This window comes from Phalacrocorax carbo, chromosome 2 (genome assembly GCF_963921805.1).
Source record: "Phalacrocorax carbo chromosome 2, bPhaCar2.1, whole genome shotgun sequence".
Taxonomy (NCBI): domain Eukaryota; kingdom Metazoa; phylum Chordata; class Aves; order Suliformes; family Phalacrocoracidae; genus Phalacrocorax; species Phalacrocorax carbo.
In genome coordinates, this window is record NC_087514.1 from 130,494,916 (window position 1) to 130,516,608 (window position 21,693).

The 21,693-nt window shown below is 35.2% G+C and overlaps 1 protein-coding gene across 3 annotated transcripts in view; it reads right to left on the reverse strand.

Moving 5' to 3' along the window:
* TAX1BP1 (Tax1 binding protein 1) overlaps nucleotides 1-21,693 on the reverse strand; it is a 63,350-nt gene that overhangs the window by 10,815 nt on the left and 30,842 nt on the right. Inside the window, exons 6-16 of one of the 3 annotated variants that reach the window (XM_064444346.1) lie at nucleotides 17,261-17,409; nucleotides 17,038-17,128; nucleotides 15,599-15,784; nucleotides 13,099-13,326; nucleotides 11,509-11,655; nucleotides 10,167-10,260; nucleotides 8,871-8,989; nucleotides 7,359-7,484; nucleotides 5,430-5,501; nucleotides 1,441-1,615; nucleotides 935-1,083 (exon numbers count right to left, since the gene is read on the reverse strand). In XM_064444346.1, the coding sequence (XP_064300416.1) occupies nucleotides 935-1,083; nucleotides 1,441-1,615; nucleotides 5,430-5,501; nucleotides 7,359-7,484; nucleotides 8,871-8,989; nucleotides 10,167-10,260; nucleotides 11,509-11,655; nucleotides 13,099-13,326; nucleotides 15,599-15,784; nucleotides 17,038-17,128; nucleotides 17,261-17,409 (1,536 nt within the window). The remainder of the gene's footprint in view (nucleotides 1-934; nucleotides 1,084-1,440; nucleotides 1,616-5,429; nucleotides 5,502-7,358; nucleotides 7,485-8,870; nucleotides 8,990-10,166; nucleotides 10,261-11,508; nucleotides 11,656-13,098; nucleotides 13,327-15,598; nucleotides 15,785-17,037; nucleotides 17,129-17,260; nucleotides 17,410-21,693) is intronic. The other 2 variants (XM_064444347.1, XM_064444348.1) reach the window with 2 other exon arrangements.

Here is a 21,693-nt window from a genome sequence, read left to right on the forward strand (position 1 = left end):
GCAATTAAATGTGGCAAACTAGACTAAATGAGAAACAGGTCATGATACCACTGTACTTGCAAAGAGCACAATACTTTGCAGAAAGGTATTTCTTGTTTAATATTTTTGAAGGTGCGAGAGTACTTGGAATAAGAAGATAGTAATAAGTTTGTTCCTGTTCAAATTAAGACATATGGTCCAGTTTATTACAGAAGCTAATTTACTAGAACCACTTGTTATACCAGAACATGCAAGTTAACTGTATCAAAAAGAAAAGCTAATCAGTTTCCAGTTAAAACATACAAAGCCCTAAAAAAATCAGTGAGAATCTGTCACTTTCAGTCTAATCAGCTTTAGATTGGAAGAGCTAGTGACTCCTAATACATGCCTAAAGGCAAAAAACATTCAAAATGGAAATTAATAAATGCAGATTTGCAGAAGACCAAACAAAAGATTAATATAGGAGAATGAAGTATCTACCTCAATACAAATTTTCATGCAGCACTTAATTGAAAATACTGGTATCAGAATCCTTTAAATTTTTATTTGTTCTGTTACAATTTAGTTCCTACATAGAAATTATAAAATGAGTGAGACATGCCTACTTTTTGAGCTCTTATTCTACCACATAGGAGAGGAAAATCAGAAATAGTTGAGATTACTTGGATTTTTCTACTTTGGTATTTAAAAAGACTGCGAAGCTACTGTTCCAATACCAAAACAAGCTGTCAGTAACTCAAGAGACTGGGGAAACAAGTATATTAGCATCAATGTGTAGTTTCCTCCTTCAAAGCAAAATTCAACTGAAACACTGTTCCGGGAAAAGAAAAATCAATTCTGGATTTAAACAACAATAAATCAAGCTTATCAGATATTCAAAAAATCTATGTGCAACTCAATTACTCATCAGTAAACATATCGAGGGGAAAAAAAATAATTAAAAAAGGTAACTTGCGTTGCTATCCTCAGGATCTTCTAAACCGTCAGGCCGACTAAGATTGCGTGAAGGCTGACTACACACTACATCATCTTCTAGCTCCCAAAAGGAAGTTCTAACAGGTGGTCTTTGGATCTCATCAGGATTAAAAGCGCCATCTGCTCCATCTGAAGAAAAATTAATTAGAGCATCTTTGTTCAGCAGAGTTTGTATTTTGAAATTACAGATGTGCTACCTTACATTTAAAAAAAAAAAAAAAAATCAAAACTTAAACACATTTTCAGTTTAGGTAATATAAAACAATAGAAGAGAAATCAGCTTTTTCAAAAGGTGTTTCTTTAAAACTGTTTACTTTATTGCTTCTCCGCAGTAAAATAAAGGCACTTCATTGAATTCTCATCAGTCAATAAAGGCTCTGTACACCAGCATAAAGATTGGTGGCACTTCACCTGCGTTCAGCGAGCCATTGCTTTTGAAACAGTGAGAGAGACATTGGGGTGGGGGGCAAGGCAGAATTTACTTACCTCTTCTTTCCTGAACTGCGTAAGGGTTTCCATATTGCAATACTGGTAGTCTGCTTGGTACTGCAGGAACTGGTCCGTTTTCCTCTGAATACGGGTTGCGAAAATGTAATGTCTGTTGTGAAATCTGTCCTTCCCTCACCCTTCCAGCTTGATTTCCTGATGTCCTGCCAAGTTCCTAAATAATGCGAAATTTGACATGTCATTAACACATGGAGTCCTAACAAAGTGTGAAATTTTTATGAAATATTTATATTTGGTTTTAATAATACATCTGCTAACCTTCCTACTCTCTTTTCATCTTGTTCTAGTACCAAATACACCACATACCAAAACTATATTATTATATTATCAGAAATTAGTGCTATTTTTCACAAAGGTAATCCAGACTAGGTTACTTATTTCAAATAATATTTATACCACAAGCATCATATGGAACAACACTGTACTTGTACTACTATCTAATTACAAATGAGTGGATTTTAAATTTGTGAGTTTTTTCATACACAGATTCCAAAGTTATTACACTTCCCGTGAAAAATTTGCCTTCTATGAACTTAAGTGAGCAAAGTTCTAATTAATCTTTCTTCCTCCTTCTTTATATCCTCACCTAATTTATATATACATATTTGTACAGTGTAGCCTACTTCCAAAATTCAGTGTTTTCACCCAAAATATAAAGTTGTTGACTTTATTGAGTGGCTTAAATGGCCTGCTTTATTTAAATCTGTTGTTTAAGTATTTGTCAGAAAGGCAATTAATTCTTTCAGAAAAGCTCAAACAGAACTCTTAAAAAATTAATATACTTAAAATTCTACATTCTTGCATATAATCCATAAAGATAGTAATTATTATAAACTACTAAATGGTTTTTATAACTTATAACCTGTTAAAAGTCTACGCCAATATATATGTTATAAGACAGTAATTAAAGGGACTTAAGTGTGGTCAGTGCATCAGCTGTAATTCATCCAAAGAAAAGTCTTTTTCATCCTTCCATTTAATAAAACAGGTTAAGGGAAAGAGAGCATGTATGCCAAGAATATCCAAAGGAAATCTGCCATTTACAATTCAGAACCCAACAAAAAAATTCTGAGATGTAGAAATGAAAACAATTCTTAAAAAACAGAGACTGTTAAGACAGATATGCTTTCCAATCATTTTGTTCTTTCCGATTAGCATTTTCTACTGGATTCTCTGGGTTCATGTTTAGTATCTGCTGATGTAACATTAACAAAAACCTCGAAGATGGAAGTGTGCTTTTTCCCAAAAGACTTTGAATTGAAACGTAAAACCAAGACTTCAGTTAGCGATTTAACTACATGAGAGGTAGTAAAATGTCACAGTTATTAAAAGGAACAACTCAATGTATTTTTCTTAAAGACAGGTAAACTTCAGCTGAAACGCTAGAATACAAAAAAAAAAAAAATCAAGTAGCAGTAACTACTCCAAAAAGAAAACACCACTCACATGAAAAAAGATGGAGATTATACATCTATTGCTATACACATACTATCAGGTTTCAGACAAAGGGTTTGGAGTATAACAGCAACATCATAAAGTCATTTTCAAACAGGAAAAAAGTAGTATCTACAAATGGTAAGGCAGCTTACAGAAAGTATTCTTTTTGGAGCACTGGCCGTAAAGACAATAATGTTTATTTTCTTTTAGAAAAACCACCTAATACAGGACAACAGAATTTCTGCCTAACACCCTCCAAATAAAATATCCTCCTGTAGATGTGACATAAAAGTATGCTAGCGTTACTTTAGATTTATAGACTAAGTTTCATATATGATTGATACGGTTAGGGTTAAATGGTTAGGATTACATCTTAAAGTTTTAGTGAGCATGTAAAATCTAAATAATTAATCTTTACTCAATACAACGCAGGAACAATTAATTATCAGTGAAATTAAGATTTTTCCTTTTTAAAATCAATTTCTTCTGCAATATGGAAGCAGTTTAGAATGAGAGGCAGTGGCATTAATACTTTAATTTTAGCATCACATAAGATTAAAACAGAATGTAGATCAAAGTGACTGTAAAAAGGTGCTGTAAAATAGCCTAAGCCAGAAGTTGGACAGCTAGGGTAGAGACTGATTTTTAAAAAAAATCATCAAAGGCTATATAAGTATGTAAATAAAATAGAAACCAAGTAATTTTATAGGTTTGAAGAGACAGCAAGTGAACATTTTTAGCATGGTATGTTTGGCGACATTCATAAACAAACACTGATAATGGAGTATAAATTGAAAAGCTGTTTACTATACTGTGCTTAACCTTTTAAATCATGGTTGCAGTCTAGTAAGGCACTTTGATTCTTCTTTGTAATGTAAATATCTATAAATTTGGTAGACAAAGTTTCCAAGCTTTTATAAGCTCCATATTTTATTATTACAGTTGTTCTTCTTATGTGTGGTGTTTAAAATTACCCCCTCCAGCTAAACCTGATTCACCAAAACTCAACTTCTATTTTGCTTTTTTTTGAATTAGAAAAATATGAGAGCTATTAAAAATTACATCTTTGGTAAAAAAAAAAGCTAACTTAAATACCAACTACTTGACAATCTAGACTTTTACAAAACACTTAAACTAATTTCAGATGAACCTAGTGAACTCCCATTTATCAGTATGCAAATCCCTGTTTTCACTAAGTATTCTGTTCGCACTGGATTTCTCAATGTAATAAAGACATTTTATTACTTCACTTTTCAGTAAAACCTAGCTTTAATTAATAGTCGTATAATACCTTAGAGGTACTTCCAACATTAGAACATTAGCATTAATATTTCAGAATGTCTGGTTTAACAGTAATGGTAATGACTTTGATTAGTCAGGGAAGTCTTGACAGTAGCAGTCCATTTTCTATCATATATTTAAAAACACAGTATCGTTTGTGTATCTTTCTTTTCTGATAAAGATCTTTCTCCAGTTGTAGTTTACCGAAGTCACTACTGTCACATGTCAAGCTGCTCTTATTATTACAAGCAGTGAATAAGAGAACTAAAGATGTCAAAAGGATTTGGTTGTACGCACACACCACGAAGAACCTGGAGATTATACTGTTGAAATGTCTGCATCTCTTGTCATAGGGCAACACTGGATAAGAGCAAAAGTAACCCTAACTAGTGATGGAAAAAATAAACTGTCAAGCTAGGTATGTACCATTCGTGACTTACGCCAGGAATCCAAAGAGAATAAGGTTTACTGATTGTGCTGCCTGTCAGCCAGTAACTCCTGAAAGTATCACGGAGAGACTGTCTCAAAGAAATTAAAGTCCTGCAAGTTTTGTTAACTGATGCTCCCTTAGAGGACAGAAAGGCTGCAGCATGAGCTCAGTAATAATCTTTCCTATTTGGCCAAGTAGCCCATGCACTGAGCTGGTATCAGCCTCCAGACACAACAGGGCTGAATGTCTTTCACTAAGAGATGCAGCCTCCTTCCTGCTTTAATCCTCTGTAAGAGGACTGAAAACTTGTAGGAAAACAGTGCTGCTGCTGCTGAGATGAGAAAGGAATATAGGACAAACACTGGTAGGAATTCCTATGTTCTGTGAACTGTATGGCTAGCTGCCATTTCAGATTATTAATTTACACAGAGTAATCCAAATCTGCAATCCGAAAAAAATATTTTAGATCCTGGATGGAATATCATTCTAGACAGGAACTAAGAAATAATTATTGACACGGTAATGTTTTTGTTAGATCATATGCAGAAAACATTTCAGAATACTATTACAGAACAAACTACTATTTTCAAAGGCTGGGTCAGTTTTGGCAAGTTGGTATACTATGGTGTACATTTTTTAAAAAAACATATTAACAGAACTTGTAGTTTAAAATGCTAATTAATTTTGGCAAAATATCCAAATATGGAAAGGTATGTTTAAAGAGTAATCAAATTCTCGTTTAGAAATAAATTGCAATTCCTCAACCCAAAAAGCCTCACAAGTGTCAATTTACAAAATTTAACAGGAATCCTGACAATACCTTCCCACTTGTAAAGAGTTCCAACTGTGATGCCAGTTCCTTTATTCGTCTCTCCTTTTCCGCAAGCTGAACCTATATGAAAAGAAGTTTGAGGTTCCAATATTAGTGAATAGAAACTCTTTCCCTGCGTATATATTGTGAAAACAAAGTTCAGTGATTAAGTTCATCTTTCACATGGAAATTTTGTCTACTATGGTTACATGCAACATCTCATACTACTACAAATCAAAACCAACCATTCTCCCAAGTTCATCTGCTGGGTAACAGGAGTACATTAGCAGCTTTTTCTTGCCAGTTTTCAGAGAACAGTTGTGGAATGATAAAATCCCAGGTTAAAACACAGGAGTAGTGTCAGTAATACTAATGGCAGGAGGGACACCACTGCCCAGAAACTGTTGCAGGCTTCAAAGCCTCATCTCATTATTTCTAAAAAGTGATGTGTTTCATTCACTTCTCTACAGCTCTTATATCCCACTACAGAACTGAGAGAACTAAAACTTCCTCTTACCTCAAAGACACTAAATTTGTTTCACAAACATCTACCTTGTGTCTCTGTTGGGAGCTCTGGGAGGAGATGCAGCTGATATATTACACAATTCTTCCAGGCTTCCTCCTTGCTTCAAAATTATTATTTAAATAATCTTTCTCTACAAAGGGCTATTTTATTTGGATCTGGTTACTTTGGAGACTGCCTCTCCACTTGTTTTTCTAGCATATAAGCTCAATGCCCTGCAGAGTTACTTTTTTTTTTTTTTTTAATTCTGAAATTCCCTCTCCTAGTGCAAGTCAACAGAAAGAAATCTACCGAATGGGAAGAAAAGCTCACTACTTCTCCCCCATCTGCACCCTCCTGAATGATAACAAGTCTTGAATTGCAGTGAAAATGCTTTGAATTTCAGAACCAATTATTTATTACTCCTGCTGTTCAGAGGTTAAAAAAAACAAACTTATTTTACATTAAATTATGCATGGCAACCGATCACTGCTAATTATTAAAATTAAATAAGTTGGAAAGAGTCATGCATTTTACAAAATTGAACTTAGAGCTTTGGAAAGTGTTGAAAAAGGACAGCATAGCCTACAGAGTGCTGAAATGAGCTGTACAGTAATTCAGTATTTTATACAGGAAAAGTGCTGTAATTTCTAATGGGAGGGGGCTCCTACCAGAACTGAAACAATCACAGTTCAATTTAGTCCCTGTTCATCGCAATGGGCAAAGATGAGCAACCCAGAGTACTCTATCCTGTCAAGTACACTATTACCACAACTGAAAACAAGCACAAAAGCTGGTCTTATGGAAATCTGTTGCTCTGATCTTGTCCTTGTTGACCTAGAAAGCCACTTCAACATATGTACTACAACTCCATGGCCTCAAAGGTTAGGCCCTGTGTAAGCTAAAGCTGCCCATTATGCTTGACTTCCTGGTGCATGTGTTACATCACTCTACTAAGGCTATAGCTGAGATCCTCCAAATTAAAATCACTCTTTTATGATTATTTTAAAAACAATATATCACTCATCTTCTATCTAGTTAATTCAGATAAAATGCATTAGACATTACTACACTAGTAATGCAGCGTGCAATATGAAGATTTTAGACAAATATACCAATCAGTATTCCTGCTAGCATTATAGTAAGCAACAGGAAATTAGAAAACTCTATTTATTCTTTTATTGTAATACAAGATTAACGCCATTTAGAGGTTTGTCTAAATCCACATCATTAAAAGACGGACAGCCATTTGGTAGTATACTTGGTAGGTCTGTCTTACTTTAAAAGAAGCATTACAAGACTGTGGTGTTTCGACAAGTGCAAAACATTTACTGGTTTTTCCCCGTTAAAACTGTTCATTGCTTGAACTATTAGAAATTAGCAACTACATAAGAACAGGACACCACTGATTGCCATAAACAAAGTCTGTAACTTACTTTATACTGATCCTCCATTGCTGCCCGCTGTAATTTTATACCCTCGTTGATTTTCACTTGTTCCTTCCATTTCAGCTCCAGTTTAGCTAGTTCATCAGCATAAACACTGCATTTCATCTTCTCATCCTAAAGTAGTTGACACCATGGCATGAAATATTTACAGTTTTAAGAAATTTCCCCTCCTGCCCCAACAATGACACTGTGTAACTCCATGCTTTTAGAACGAGACCATTTACAAATGGCTTCCACGAGAAATCAAGCCTGACTCAAGACTTTGAAGAGGACAGGACCACTGAACACTGCACAAACGATGTTCAGTACATATTTTTTTCTTGCCCGAGTTTTCAACAAGCTGGTATTCCTCTTTAGCTTCACGGTTTCAAGTTTCTTTGTACCCTAATACTACACTGTAACCATGATTGTCCTTTCAAGTGTCTCACTTCAATACAAAATCTTTCCCCATGCAGCTTTTTCAACCTAAATATCTTTCATCCAGAAGGTCAAAGGCAAAGCTTTCCTCAAGCATCACAATAGAAGAATTAGCCAGCAGAAGCTAACGCAGGCTCTCCATAGACAGGGTAATGAGCAGAATTACATGACAGTTGTTACATCCTGGAGAGCACATTAAAATAGAGTAATCTGCTTGTGATAAATAAGAGAAACAAGATTATAAACTTAGTCCTTGGCAGCTTGTGAATGTATTATATGAGAACAAAGCATATTGAAGTAGAGAAAAATTTGAAGTTTTAAATCTTAATTCAAACTGTTCTGACTTCATAATATTGAGCAATTTTTTTAATCCCCAAACAGTAAAGAAATGAACAGAGATAAGACCCAGAAAGCATTTTTTAAACAATTCTACAACAGCCAACTTTTCACCAGCATCACTGATGCAATACTCCATCATCATACATACATCCAAATCAGTTAAATGAAAATCAAGTTAGGACTAACAGGTATTAATATTTGAAGGGCATTACTATTGCGGCTACAGCACTACTGGTGCCAACTTTGGTCCAGCGAACCATATGTATGACTGAGCCCAAGCTAGTAGACCGCACCCACTCAGACATCAAAACAGTGTAAAAGGCCAGGACAGTCATATTCGCAGGCAGTTGTTACACTTGAACAGCACATCAGATAAACACTGCTATACTTGTTCCAGATATTAGCTGGCTTATAGCAACATGTTGTATTTGATTTATAAAAGCAATTAAAACACAGTGGAGGGAAAAAAAAAGCGCAAAACTTTAAGCATAGCAGTAGTAGTTTTGTTCATTTGTTTTACTGCATCTGGGTTATCCTGAGGGGTCCTTGACTGGACTTCCTAACACCACAGGTAATCGAGAGCTGACTTAATAAAAATGTGTTTTCTGATGTTAAGATTTCTGCCATAACGGTGGCATATCACACAAATAAGCAAGGCAACTCAGCTGGGTACGCTTTGTGGTTTTAAGACTTAGCATCTATAGCTACTTTCTGTTCAGCTTTCCAAAGCAGTTATTTACTTACTGCCAACATTTGCTTGCATTTCTTATACTTCTCTGTTTTCTGAGCAATTTCTTTATTCATTTCACGTACTTGCTCCTTTACCATGAATTCCGAAACTATATCAGATGAAATGGGGCTAACTGTGAACATTGAAGAAAAAACAAGAATATTGATTTTTTTTGTTCCATAAATAAAGTTTGTATAAGCGAGATGACAGGTCAATTTATAGTGCATCAAGAACAGAGTGCTCCTTGTTACCCAAGCAAATCGTTAACGAGAAACAATCAGTATTATGTGGCTAGTGATATGCAGGATCAGCAATCATACCAGCGTGTCTGTGTTCAGTTCTCTCGCAGACTGAAGATGAACATAAATATTTTTTACGTAGTACTAAGGTCAATGTAAAAAAATAGAAACAACCCACAGAGAGACATCTCCCCCCTTAATCCCAAGAAACTAAACACCAGCATACATATGTTCTCAGATCATGCTAGATATTTTATTCTTCTGTAAAAACATGAAGTCCCTCAGCAATCTACTTTGTCCCATCACAAACTGTAAGAAAGCTTGCTGGGATTCTGTTTATTTTAGGAAACACTTATATTTACTGAAGACAGGAGAAAACTGACAGAAATTACAACCTACGGTGTGTGAATTATAAAGTAACACAAACAAAATTAGTGAGCATTTACTGGTATTTATCAATTTAAATTGGATAATAAACCAGGCTTAGTTTTAACCTATTTTATGTTTACGTTTTAAAAGATTAGTTTTGTAAGAACTTAATACTTCACAAAAAATAAAACCTAGTTAAACGTTTTCTAATAAACCACTACTGCCTATAAATCAGAGATTAGTCTATAGATTTGACTTTGCCATCACATAATCAGAACTTTTCAGTGGATTTGATTTTACAGTAGAATGCTACAGTGGATAGTCCTTGTAACAGGACTGCAAATTTACCATGCTACTGTACGCTATTTGCAAATTTGAGGAGGGTGGGGTTTTTTTCATGAATTGTTTAATTAGCTTGGCAAAACCAGCTCTGTGTTAACCATCAAGCAGAACTCAAAGAGTTCAGTCCTACTGACTTTGACAAATATCAACTGAACTGTTTTGAAAAAATACATTAAGTTAATCATTAATATTACCACTTGAAAAAGACACAATATTTTCAGATGAATTTTCACATTTTTAATCATTGCTTTAACTAAAACATAACAAGTCCACCTACTTTATACTATACAATTAGGGACTACTTCACATAGACAATACCTTCAGGCTGATATAAATAGACAAAATTTAAGCTGTTGATACCTGGAGATGCAGACAACTTTTTGTCTGTAACGACGGCAGTAGCTGTCTCAACGTTAGATGCATCTGTCAGTTTCTGCTGATGCCCTGCAATTTTCTTTGTGAAAAGAAATTTTGTTTTGGTATTTAATTAAATGAAAGCCAAAGCATAAAGTAACATATATCTTGCACTATCATCTCCTCCAAAATTGGACTAGGTGGAATTGCTCATTAAAACTGGAGGTAATAATATGCAAACACATTGAATTCTACTAACACTGAAATTGCCTCAGACTATGATTTTTATCATCTTACAGTATAAAGTTCTTTTTTGCTAGAAATAGTATTTTCTACACAAATTACTAGAAAAATCTAATTTTCTAGCAAATCAGTTACACTTAAATCCATCAACTTAAATCTAATATTCCATTAGAAAATGGAGTCTTTATTACTAATGAGTGCTGACTTCTGGTGTCATAGTGAAATTTAGTGTTTGTTATCAGATGTACAACACAGCCAAAGATGTAGAATATTTTTAAGGAAAAGCCTCAGGCGTTCTGACATGACACCTCATTCACCATTGACCTTCTGGATGAGAACACAACTTTTTGAAGTAATCTGTGGATCAAAGCTGGGTAAGTACCCCATTTGTTCTGTGGACAGCAGAAACACTGCTGTCTATATTTCTTAAGAATTCACATTTGTACATTTTGCCATTACTCATATGCCTTTTCCCAGTTTGAGCTCCACTCCAACTCAGTCACTAGTTTTTACAAAATTCTGAAGAACTCTGCTCTCAAACCTGTTTGAAATTCACTAACAGGTTCAGTTACTAGGTGGCATAAGACTCACATCATCATTGCAAAAGCCTCATTTATTTATGGAGCAAAGCTTATAAGAGTGGTAAGAACAGAAAAATTACGTATGGAATACAACTATATACTGTGTTCTAGAAACTTCCTTCCCACTTCACTTTGAAACCCTCCAAGTTCTCCATTTTCCCCACTTTTGGGTTTGGGTTTTGGTTGGGGTTTTTTTTGTGGTGGTACTGAACAGAGGCAGTAATAACGGATTTTTCCCTGCTTCAGTTTCAACATTCTTCCTTGAACAATGTTATGCATATAGGTTCATCCAAACTCTGTCAGCTTTCCACATACACCAGTTACTATAAATTCTACTCTTGGTTTTGACAACTATCTAAAAAGAATCATAGAAGTAATTTAGTTTTATGGAAGAAAATGGTAAATTAAAGAGCCATTGCTTACTGCATGTTTTAATCCTTTTTAAAAGCACAGGGTTTTGCAGAAGGAAATTAAACAGTTGCAGAAAGTTAAAAAGCAAGTGCAATTTCTCCCGTTCTACTTACTGCCTGTTCTGTAAACTTGTTTACTTGTTTTTGAAGTTTTTGACATTCTTTGAATTTTTCCTTGTAATGGTCAGCAGCCATTTGCAGACGAAGCTTCAGATCTTCAACTTCTCTGCGTAGTTCCTGCTCTACTGTGTTTGAAGTTTCCTTAAAAAAAAAATTAGAAACCATTCCCTCTTTTGTTCAAATACCACTATTCCCAAAAAAGCGTTTTTTCAATTAAAGAAAGGATAATGGTCTATGTAAGTAGAGATGTTGTTCCTATTTTCTTTGTGGGAAGGAAAGGAATAAAGTGGTATCTGTGCTGAACTTCATTCCAAGTAGGACATACCGAGGAAGTGAAGACGCACTGGAAAAATACCAGAGGCAGGTAAGAGCAATCAACCATTGGAATAATCTCCACAGGGAAGTGGTCAACTGGGCCACATTGGACACTTAAAATTCAGCTGGACAGGGTGCTGGGCCATCTTGTCTAGACTGCGCTCTTCCTAGAAAGGTTGGACTAGATGATCCCTGAGGTCCCTTCCAACCTGGGATTCTGTGATTCTTATTCTGCAGGCTGATTAATGTATACAGTCTGAATGAATACCAAAAGTCTGAACACCTTCCAGCAGGTCTTCCAGCTATCTTATACACAAGTATAGCCATGTGGGAAAAATGGACAGTCCACAACTGTATTCCATCACACTTGCTATGTTTCTACCGGAAGTGGTTCAACTGAGTTGTAACACTGATACAAGAACTAAGCAAACTACATTTACCAACTGCGTATATGCCATATTCGGATACTTTCTGGTAATCTGAGTCATTCAGATGATCTATTACTTCTTTCAGGATGCATCTCAAAGGCATTGTATATAATTGAAACTCTTAGAAAAAAACATTTAATTCTTGGTTATTTTAAATATAATAGTTGAGGGTTGTACTATTCACTTTGTATTTACTGCACTATTTTATTTACGGTTCAGCTCAATATATTTTTTCAAATTGCCACATCATTACAGTAATCCTAGTAGCGAATTAATCCAATACAGTGCAGTCACAGAAGATCTGGTACAAAGCTCACTTAAGTCACTTATGTATCAACTCACCGTATTTTCATCCAAGACTAAGAAAGTCAAGACAGTTTCATTACATTAATATTTTTATACTTACAAATACTAAAGCAAGGTAACTTTGACCACGCTATTGGAAGGACTCATAAGAATCAAGAGAGAATCCATCAATGAGGAAAAAAATTCCATCCCTTTTCTTATCTGAATGAATTTTTGATGCTACTGTGGCTTATGTAAACGAATTAAGAAAGGGAGAGGATTCAAAATAATATAGATAAATACTGTATTATTCTGTGAAAATAATCTGGGGGTGGAGAGGAGTTGCTGTAAATACTAGTAGAAATCTTGTGTCTTACCAACCTTCCAAATGAACTAATATGCACTTGATTCAAGGTAATATCTTGGGTACCGTGAAAGAATTTTATAATAATTTGCACTAATGACCAGAAACATAATTTATTTCCCAATTTAGGAAAGCTAACTGACAGATTTTATAAATACAGATAAACTGCAGTACTAAATACTGACAATTTACCTGTTCATTTTTCAAAGCCGTGATTTTTTTAAGTTCAGCTAAAGCATCAGCAAGCTGCTTTTTCAATTTTTCATTTTCCAGACGTGCACTGTGAAGATCTGCCATCGTCTTATCTCGCACATTTACTGCATCGCTCAGCTCTTTTGACATTAGGACAGCTTCTTGTTTGCTAGCTTGAATCTGATCTTCAGCTTTCCGAAGCTGTTCTTTTAAAATACTTGCATCCTCCTGGGAAAGAGAAGAGAGGGGAAGAGAATCCAACATTTTTTAATTCAAAGCTTAAATAACAGCTGGTATAGGGATTAGAAACTTTTGAAAGAAAAATCAAGTGTTCCTGGTGGGTTTAGCAAAGCCACTAAATCAAGAAGTTAGTATGAGTACCATTTTTCCCATTTGCCTTCTTTATCAACAATGGTGTGCAAACATATTTCACTATGACATAAAGGCAAATTTAAATATTTGTTATCTGTATATTTTTATGTATTTTTATCTATGTATATGTATTTTTGTATCTATCTATATACGCTGGATTTTTGTTGTATTTTCAGCTTTAGTTTTAAACATAGGCCAAACAGAGTCTTTCTCTTTTCCAGAACATATTTGTTCTTATCACCACAGAACTCTTAACAGACACAAATGGCCATCCAGCTTCAAAACCAAAGTTCATCCCACAGTAAGACACTGCAGGTAACAGAGTAAGAGGTCTTACAACACCTACAATCGGCTGATGTAAGACACTAAAGCAGCTTTGGGATGTTTTTCTCACAGCTCCATTTCCCAAGATCTTGCACAACAAGCTTTTCAGAAGGAACTGAGAACAAAAAGTAACAAAGAGCAAGCTGTAGCATGCAGCAGTAAGACTCTCAGCACTGCTGCAGCTCCACAGGGCAGCCCAAGCACCAACTGACCAAGTTGCACTACTGGCCCCTCACTCCTCAGGAAAGCCCAGAGGGAGAAGAGAGAATTAATTCAGAGCTACTACAAGCTACTCAGCCTCTGAGCTTCCTGAGGGCATAATCATGTCATATTCTTGAGTCTAGACATAAATTCAGGTATCTAGTCCATTACTTGTGATTTTTTGAATAATCACTAGCATAGCAAGTCCAGAGGAATATTAATATATTTTGTAAACACTTATGAAGATGGATAAACAAGGAAATGCCCTAAAGTCCTGTCTCTTAGCTATTTTTACAGCATATGATGCATCAGTTACGTATTTCAGTAAATACCTGTAGTTTCACACTATAAGACAAAAATGTTAATGATCCCACCAGAAACGTCACAGGCACTTCAAGATTAATAAATGACATAGATGTTTGGTTGCTTCAGTACTGGCACACACACAACCCCTACATGTTTTTACCTCAAAGTCAAATACAGTAGTAGTTTAATGCATTTAGAACCAAAACTGCAGAACAATCAAAAGACTAAAACAAGGTAAGCTGTAACTTAAAGCAAGGCAGCGTGTTCTTTTGTCCTCTCACTATTTCCATTCTCAACAGCATTACTTTTCTACTTAACTTTTACATTCATAACTCACATTAATGCAGTTTCTATTCTTTTGAGATCTAGATTGGTTTTTCTGTGAGAAGACTGGCAAGATACACAAGATAAAGTCACCTGCATAATCTGACTTTTCCATGCTGGCCCCAAAGGCTGTGTCTAAATTAAGTCTCTAGTTTGCATCAAGAGCACATTTGTAAAGCAAGATTCCCAGTCAATTCCACTATTACCTATCACACTGTAGATCACAGGACAGAACAGTCTCAGGGCACAGAAACTGCACTGCTTTTGGATGAAACGAAACAGGAAGATATGCATCAGGAACAAACACCTAATGGTACTCTATCCATAGCACCACACTAAAACTAGTCTGAAGTAACCCCACCTGGACTAAGGGTATCATAAATACCAGTTTTTCTCCTATGATACCATGCTGCTTGCAAACCACAATGAGTAGCAAAAGTCACCTACCTCTTCCTTAGAAGTCCTACCGGCACTCTTTTGCCAAGTTCTCAATTTACTCCATTTATATGGTATCTTATCCTTTCGCAGGTTTTACATCATTGTACCTTGACAGTACATTCACCAAACAAGTCCTTCAGCACATCTTTTGAAGACTCTTTTCTCCTCCATCACCTTCTGCAGTCTCGACATACCTACATTCTTAACTTTTCCTCAATCTCCTTACTTTCTCATGAAGCTAAAAGCAACTCAGCGTGCACCGCTTTTACTGGTGCTCTTTCACTGAACTCACAAATGAATTTTCACGCATAGTTCATCTCGCAGTTCATCATGAGACACATCAACAAGCTCAGAATGTGCAAAACTAGAATGGAATTCACTCTTCATTTTCCGTGTCTACTAGGAACACCATAATCCTCTCGCCTCTCAGCCTATACCCTGGTGATACCTTCAACTTTCTCCTTCCTCTTCTCAAACACATACAACCTTAGATATGTTTGTTTTAAACCAGGCCAATTTTATTAGTAATGCTTACCTTTTTGGATGAGGAGAGCAAAAAAGCTTTCTTCATATTTTCTTTTTCAGCTATAAATAGCTGTAATCTGCCAACCTCCTCTTTATAATACGATATCATGTTTTCTTTGTTTGCATCCAAATTCTTAAACGTCTGGATTTCTTTTACTAGTTTGGTGTTTTCTATTTCTGTATTCTTCAAGTGTATCTGTAATGATGCTAAAAAATGTCAAACTCTTCTTCCACATTATGAAAACTACTGTTTACCTGTCCAATTAAGTGTTCACTAAATTCTAACTCATCTCTGAGACAGATTAGAACAGGTAAAGAGAGAAATTAAACATTTGATAATATCACTGCCTCCAGCACAATATTTTGGCTGGAATCCTTTCAGCTCGATCATCTAACAATAGCTCCACTCTACAGCTAGAAATTGAGGCCCTGATTTCTGTCCTCATTAAATTAAAGCTTTTCAGAATTCACTCCTTTTTTCACAAATGCTGGACAACTAAGTACAAAAAAAAAGAAATTACTTGAAGAAAACTAAAGAGAAATTAAACTTCTGGTAGTATCTACTTGCAATCACCTAAGCAAACAGGACTACACCAGCAATATTAATTTCCATAGACAGCAAACTACTTCAACTCTAGAGCTGTTCTTAAGATCTCATCATCTATCATATTACGCCATTAAAGGATAACTGTTGCACTCAAGTGTTGTCCACTCAGAAACTAGATGATTTGTGTTGCTTATTTGCAAAAGGATTCCATGCTTGTGAAAGGTGTTTTGAGATTTTATGACTTCTGGTGTATATATAACACTGTCTGCCACAGAAAGACATTTTCCTATGAACAGGAATAATCTTGTAAGCACACCTGATTTGTTTCATACAACCTAAGTATTTCATTATTTTTGCATATTAGACTTTTTTACACTGTATTTTATTTTAAATACCTGTGTGTCTCAACACCAGCAAAGAAAATCAGCTATGCTAGTAAAAATCACTACAATATAGATCCTGTTAAAGTTTCTCAGAGTTATGCACAAGATGCAAGAATAGGGATCTAGAAAGCACAGTCTGGAGAGAGAACTTAGAAGAGTAAAAAGTAATTTACTTATGAAAAAGTGTGTTAAGAAAACCAGTTACCGGGTGATGCGCTGTATGACTAAAGAACTTCCTCACTAGCATCTATTATTTTTTGTTACTATGCCTTCATTTAACAAATTGGTGATCCATTGTCCTTCTTAGACACCTTTTTATATTATGGGATGAATTCAGATGCTATTTTCCTCATTCATTTTTATATGACAACATCTATAACTGTCTTAAAAATCTGTTCACAGAAGTTACGTATTTCTTTTTTCCTTAACAAATTCAATTTATCAGACTTCCATAAAAACATTATTACCTTTATTTCAAATCACTTCATTTCAGTTTATACAGGTAGAAGCAATAGTTACCTTATAAAGTTCTTTTTCATCCTTTTCTGTCTTTAACACACATTCAAGTTGCTCCTTCTCAAGCATCACCTTCTTCAGTTTGTCCTTCAGACTAAGACATTGACAAATTAATATTACAAAACTATTAATACAGAAAAATCGATGCATACATTGAATAGTTTAAAGAAACACCAATGAAAGAAACAGTAGAATAAGGAAGGTAAGGAACAAAATTACTAAATACCTGTCTAATTCAGTTTCTTTTGCAATGGCTTTTTGAGTAACAGTCATGATATCTTCTTCAAGCTGGAGAACTTTTGAAGCAGCCTCATCATGCTTCTTCTTCAAATCATCATTTTCAGTTTTAAGAGCTTCTGATGCTTGAGTATTATTCTTTGGAAAAAAATGCAAACAGATGCCATTTAAGAAAGCACATCTTCAGAACCAGAACATCCTCTTTGAATTAATGTTAAAATACGGTCATTAGATTGTAGAACTACATTAGTACTTCTATTTTCCTTTGTACTTTCTTTTACTTGAAAAGGAGAGCTTGCATTTGACCAGTTACACCCCTCAAGCAAGCCATAGTGAAGACAACTTCAGGCAAAAGGAGGAAAAATAGAGTAAGTAAGAACTCCTGATGAAGAGCTAGTTACTACACTACATTCTCCTAGATAAAATATGCGGAAGGTCTCACAAAGCTCATGAAATAGTTGCGGAACTTATGTTTTGGATATTGGAAGCTGAGACAGAGGATGGTGACAACACCCAGAACAGATTCCTTTTGTTAGAAAACTGACAGATGCAAGATGGGAAGCTACTTTTAAGTACCACATTCATTGTCTAATTGCAGTAATGTCCACACCATTCTAAGGCAGTGGACAGCTAAACGTAGTCTCCGCCACAGCAAAATGGCCATTTAAAGTCAGGTCATCTCAAATAACCCAGAAAAACATTATTTTCAATATAATACTATTTTCTTGAGGGGGGAAAAGAAATACTAAAGTAGAACACACATACCAAGATACTAAGCTGAGCTTTATTAAATTTTGGTATCAGAAAGAGTAGTGTAATATCAGCCATGACAATGGTACGAATCAAACTGTGAACAAGGTCAAGACAGACTGACCAACATGCCTACCTAGAGCATGACTTACAGCATTTGTGCAGATTCTAAGGTACAAGTTGTCTTTCTGCTCTACATTTGGAAGATTAAAGCACTAGTTCATCTGTTCATTTCTAAACAAAGCTTAATGCCCTGAAACATCACAACTGTACTCTTACATCAAGAGAAACACATCAGCCAGAGTTTACAGAGAACCCCTACTGGCCAGATTCCAACCTAACTAACAATGTTTTAAGTACAATAAAATATAATGAGGACTGTTTTTACTCATTAATTGTCAAAATACACTGTTCACAAGTGTAATTAAGCCCTGCTTTTACAAGCAACTAAACAGAAGTTTGGGCATTATGATTTTTGGGGGGAGGTAGGGGGTGTTGAATTGTGAGGGGTGCAAATGTAGCCGATAATTCAATCACTTCCCAAATATCTAATTTATGTGCTGGTATAGTGTTTATTTTGTTACATGTAGGTTTTCATTTTTGTTACATATGCTATAAAAAAAGAAGAGGACTAATATATTACAACTATTTAACATCTAAATAGCTTTATTATATGCCTTAATACAATAAAGAATTTCAGGGATCTTAAATGTGCCATCTTTTTCAAAAAAGGCACTGGAGGTGACCCATACTTTTCGTAAGGCCTGTATTTTTGAAGAGCTCTCAGTTTCCTGCAACCAAAAATATATGTACTTGGTGTAATGAAGGCAGGATATTTTAATTAAAGTCAGTATTCCAAGTAAAACTTGCTATATAACCAGCAGCAACGCCACACATTGTAACTGCTTGCCCTTCCCTAGTGCAGTGGAGACTAATTACTTGCCCGTTTTGAAAGTCTAGTACAGTAAAAAGTCTAATTCAATGCATATCTGTGTTTTCTCTAAACAGCACTTTGGTATAACTGTAACTGTTGTAACCCAAGTGCCTTCAAAAGAATTTAATCTGATACATTATATATACAAACTGTACAAACAGTTCAAACAGGCTGCCAAAGGTAACATATATTAAAAGGAATTAATAGCCTGAAAAAAATTCACTCCACAAACAGCATTACAATTGATGCTGCTTTGCTAGTTATTCTAAGGGGACATGGTATTAAAATGTAAAAGTTCCATACTTAACAGATTCTCACCTAATAAACTTGTTTAGATACAACTAAAGCCTACAGTTTTGAAAGAAAGAAGGATTAATTTTTAGAGACGACTTGTTACTTTACAGAATTCTTAGCAATTCAATTTAGATGCTGCAATCCTAGTCCCATACACTCTGGTTACAGCAGTTTTGGAGCCTGTAAAATTTAAAATGAGTGCTCTTAGGCCATTTTATAGTTAAAAAGCGACTGTGTTTTAGGATGAGTCTAAAGGGGAAGAATATAATAAAACACATCAACTACATGTACAACCTCCATTACAAAAAACGGTAATTACTTTCTGTAATTGTTTACTTTATTTCTCCTTAATTTATCTGGTACATCTACAAATATTCCACCTTTTCTTCCACTTTCTTAACAGAAAGAAAAGCACAGCAAGAGCATGAATCATTTTAATGAACTGGTTTAAAAACAACCAACAATTTTAAGGTTATTTTTACTCTGGATTGTATTTTTAATCCAGTTACAAATGCAGCTCCCCTCGTCCCCCCTCCCTAGAGTTGCAACAGCCTATGGGTGGAGGGGGGAAGCAAACTGTAACACAAGGGTCAGAATAAGCAGCCAGAAATTACTTAATTCAGCTTCCCTGCTGCAAAACAAAAAGCTACCAAAATCAAATTTCCTATAACTACAAGTCTCACTAGTGAAATGGAACAAATAAAATCTAATGTAGTTGTCAAGTGAATTTATCTTCCTCAGAATCAAAATTCCACTTTGAAAATTTTGCTGTACTTTCAGATAGGGAACGAGAAGAAAGATGGGGGCAGCAAAATCTTTATTGCTATTCTAAAATGGTAGAAGATTTAAGTAATTATTTTTAAAATAATCTCATAGTAAATCACATGAAACACTGTCCTCCCCCTGCAAACAGCTTGCCATTATACATGATGTGATTTGTTTACAGTTCATTACAAACAGCTGCCGCAAGAACCGTTTTTACATCAAAAAGCTCTAAATTACAGATCAGTTGCTTTAGGCTTGTGAAACCAAATCATAAATACACTGACTGAAAACTCAAAGCTATTAGAAGTTCTGTCTAAAAGATATGCGAATATCATGCCTGTGCTCTTCCTTGAAACGTCTATTTAGTAAACTTCTGCTACAAAAGGACTAATAATCTTTCATTTGAGAATGGAATAGCTGTAAAGTTTCTAGATTCTCATTTTTATAACAGCACACTGTGGCAAGAATCTATATATGCTCAACATGCCTTTCCCACTTGTATCTTAGTTCTAATGGTTTTCTGCAACACCAGTAAAGCATTTCAGAGTACAGTCCGGTTAATGGAAGCACAGCAGTACAGACATCCCTTCCTGTGAATCAACTTACACAACGCATTTTTCAAACATACTTAAGGCACAGCGAGATCCAACAGACCAAATAAAATACTTGAAAAATACAACCCAAGACTATTTCCAGCTGTGACATCTTGCAGTATGGCAACAGGCAGCAGGGGGTTATTTTATGCTTCGTCTTCTCATTTCATCACATGTAAAACTCCCTATCCGCTTTTTAAAAGCCATGCCACACCTGAAACATTCACCTTTGATTAACAGCTAATATCTGCAATCTTTACTTTACTTTTTACAGAATGCATACGTTGTAATGAAGAAGAACGAGGGGTTAAAAACGAGCTATGCAACTCTGAACCAAAGTAGTCAATTCACCTTTCAAGTTTCAGCTGGATTCATTTATCTGGAGATAATTTAATGTCAGGGGAACCATTATGCTTCACACCCTGTACAGAATTTAGGGGATCTAGATGAATTATCTGCAGGAGCCTTTTGTTTATCCCGCTGACATCATAGCAGCTCCAACAGAATCGTGTGGGACACTTGGCTGACATCATACTCTGTTTAAAGGACCTCTGAGGACAAATGAGGACAACATAGTACCATTGCAGCCACTGCAAAATCTAAGTGTGCTCATAACCCAGGGCCTGTATGTTCTGAAAGGAAACCTCAAATTGTAATTTTTCTTTCTAAAATAAAATTTAAGCATTCAATAAAGTAAAACAGTAAACCAATTCCAAATAAACTCAATGATATTAAGCTTTTATCTTTGTGACTATGATTGGCAATAGAAATACTGCTCTAAAAACACTGAAGTCTTGCTATTCCAAAAACCTAAGACATCACAGTGATAGTAATTTAATTGTGTTAATCTCTTCAACTAATATTGTTAAACAGATCAAAACTCCACAAAACTAAGTAAGGCCTAACTCAGTAAAAGTTCATCTAAGTAACATCAGTCACCCAGTTACTGTCACGAAGACTACAGACGTGCAAGTTTTTGCAGGAGACAGATGAAGTATTTAGACACACAACAATTTTGCAGCATGCATTTACATTTCAGAATGTTAATTTCTTAAGACATCTTATAATTTAACTATAAGCTATTGC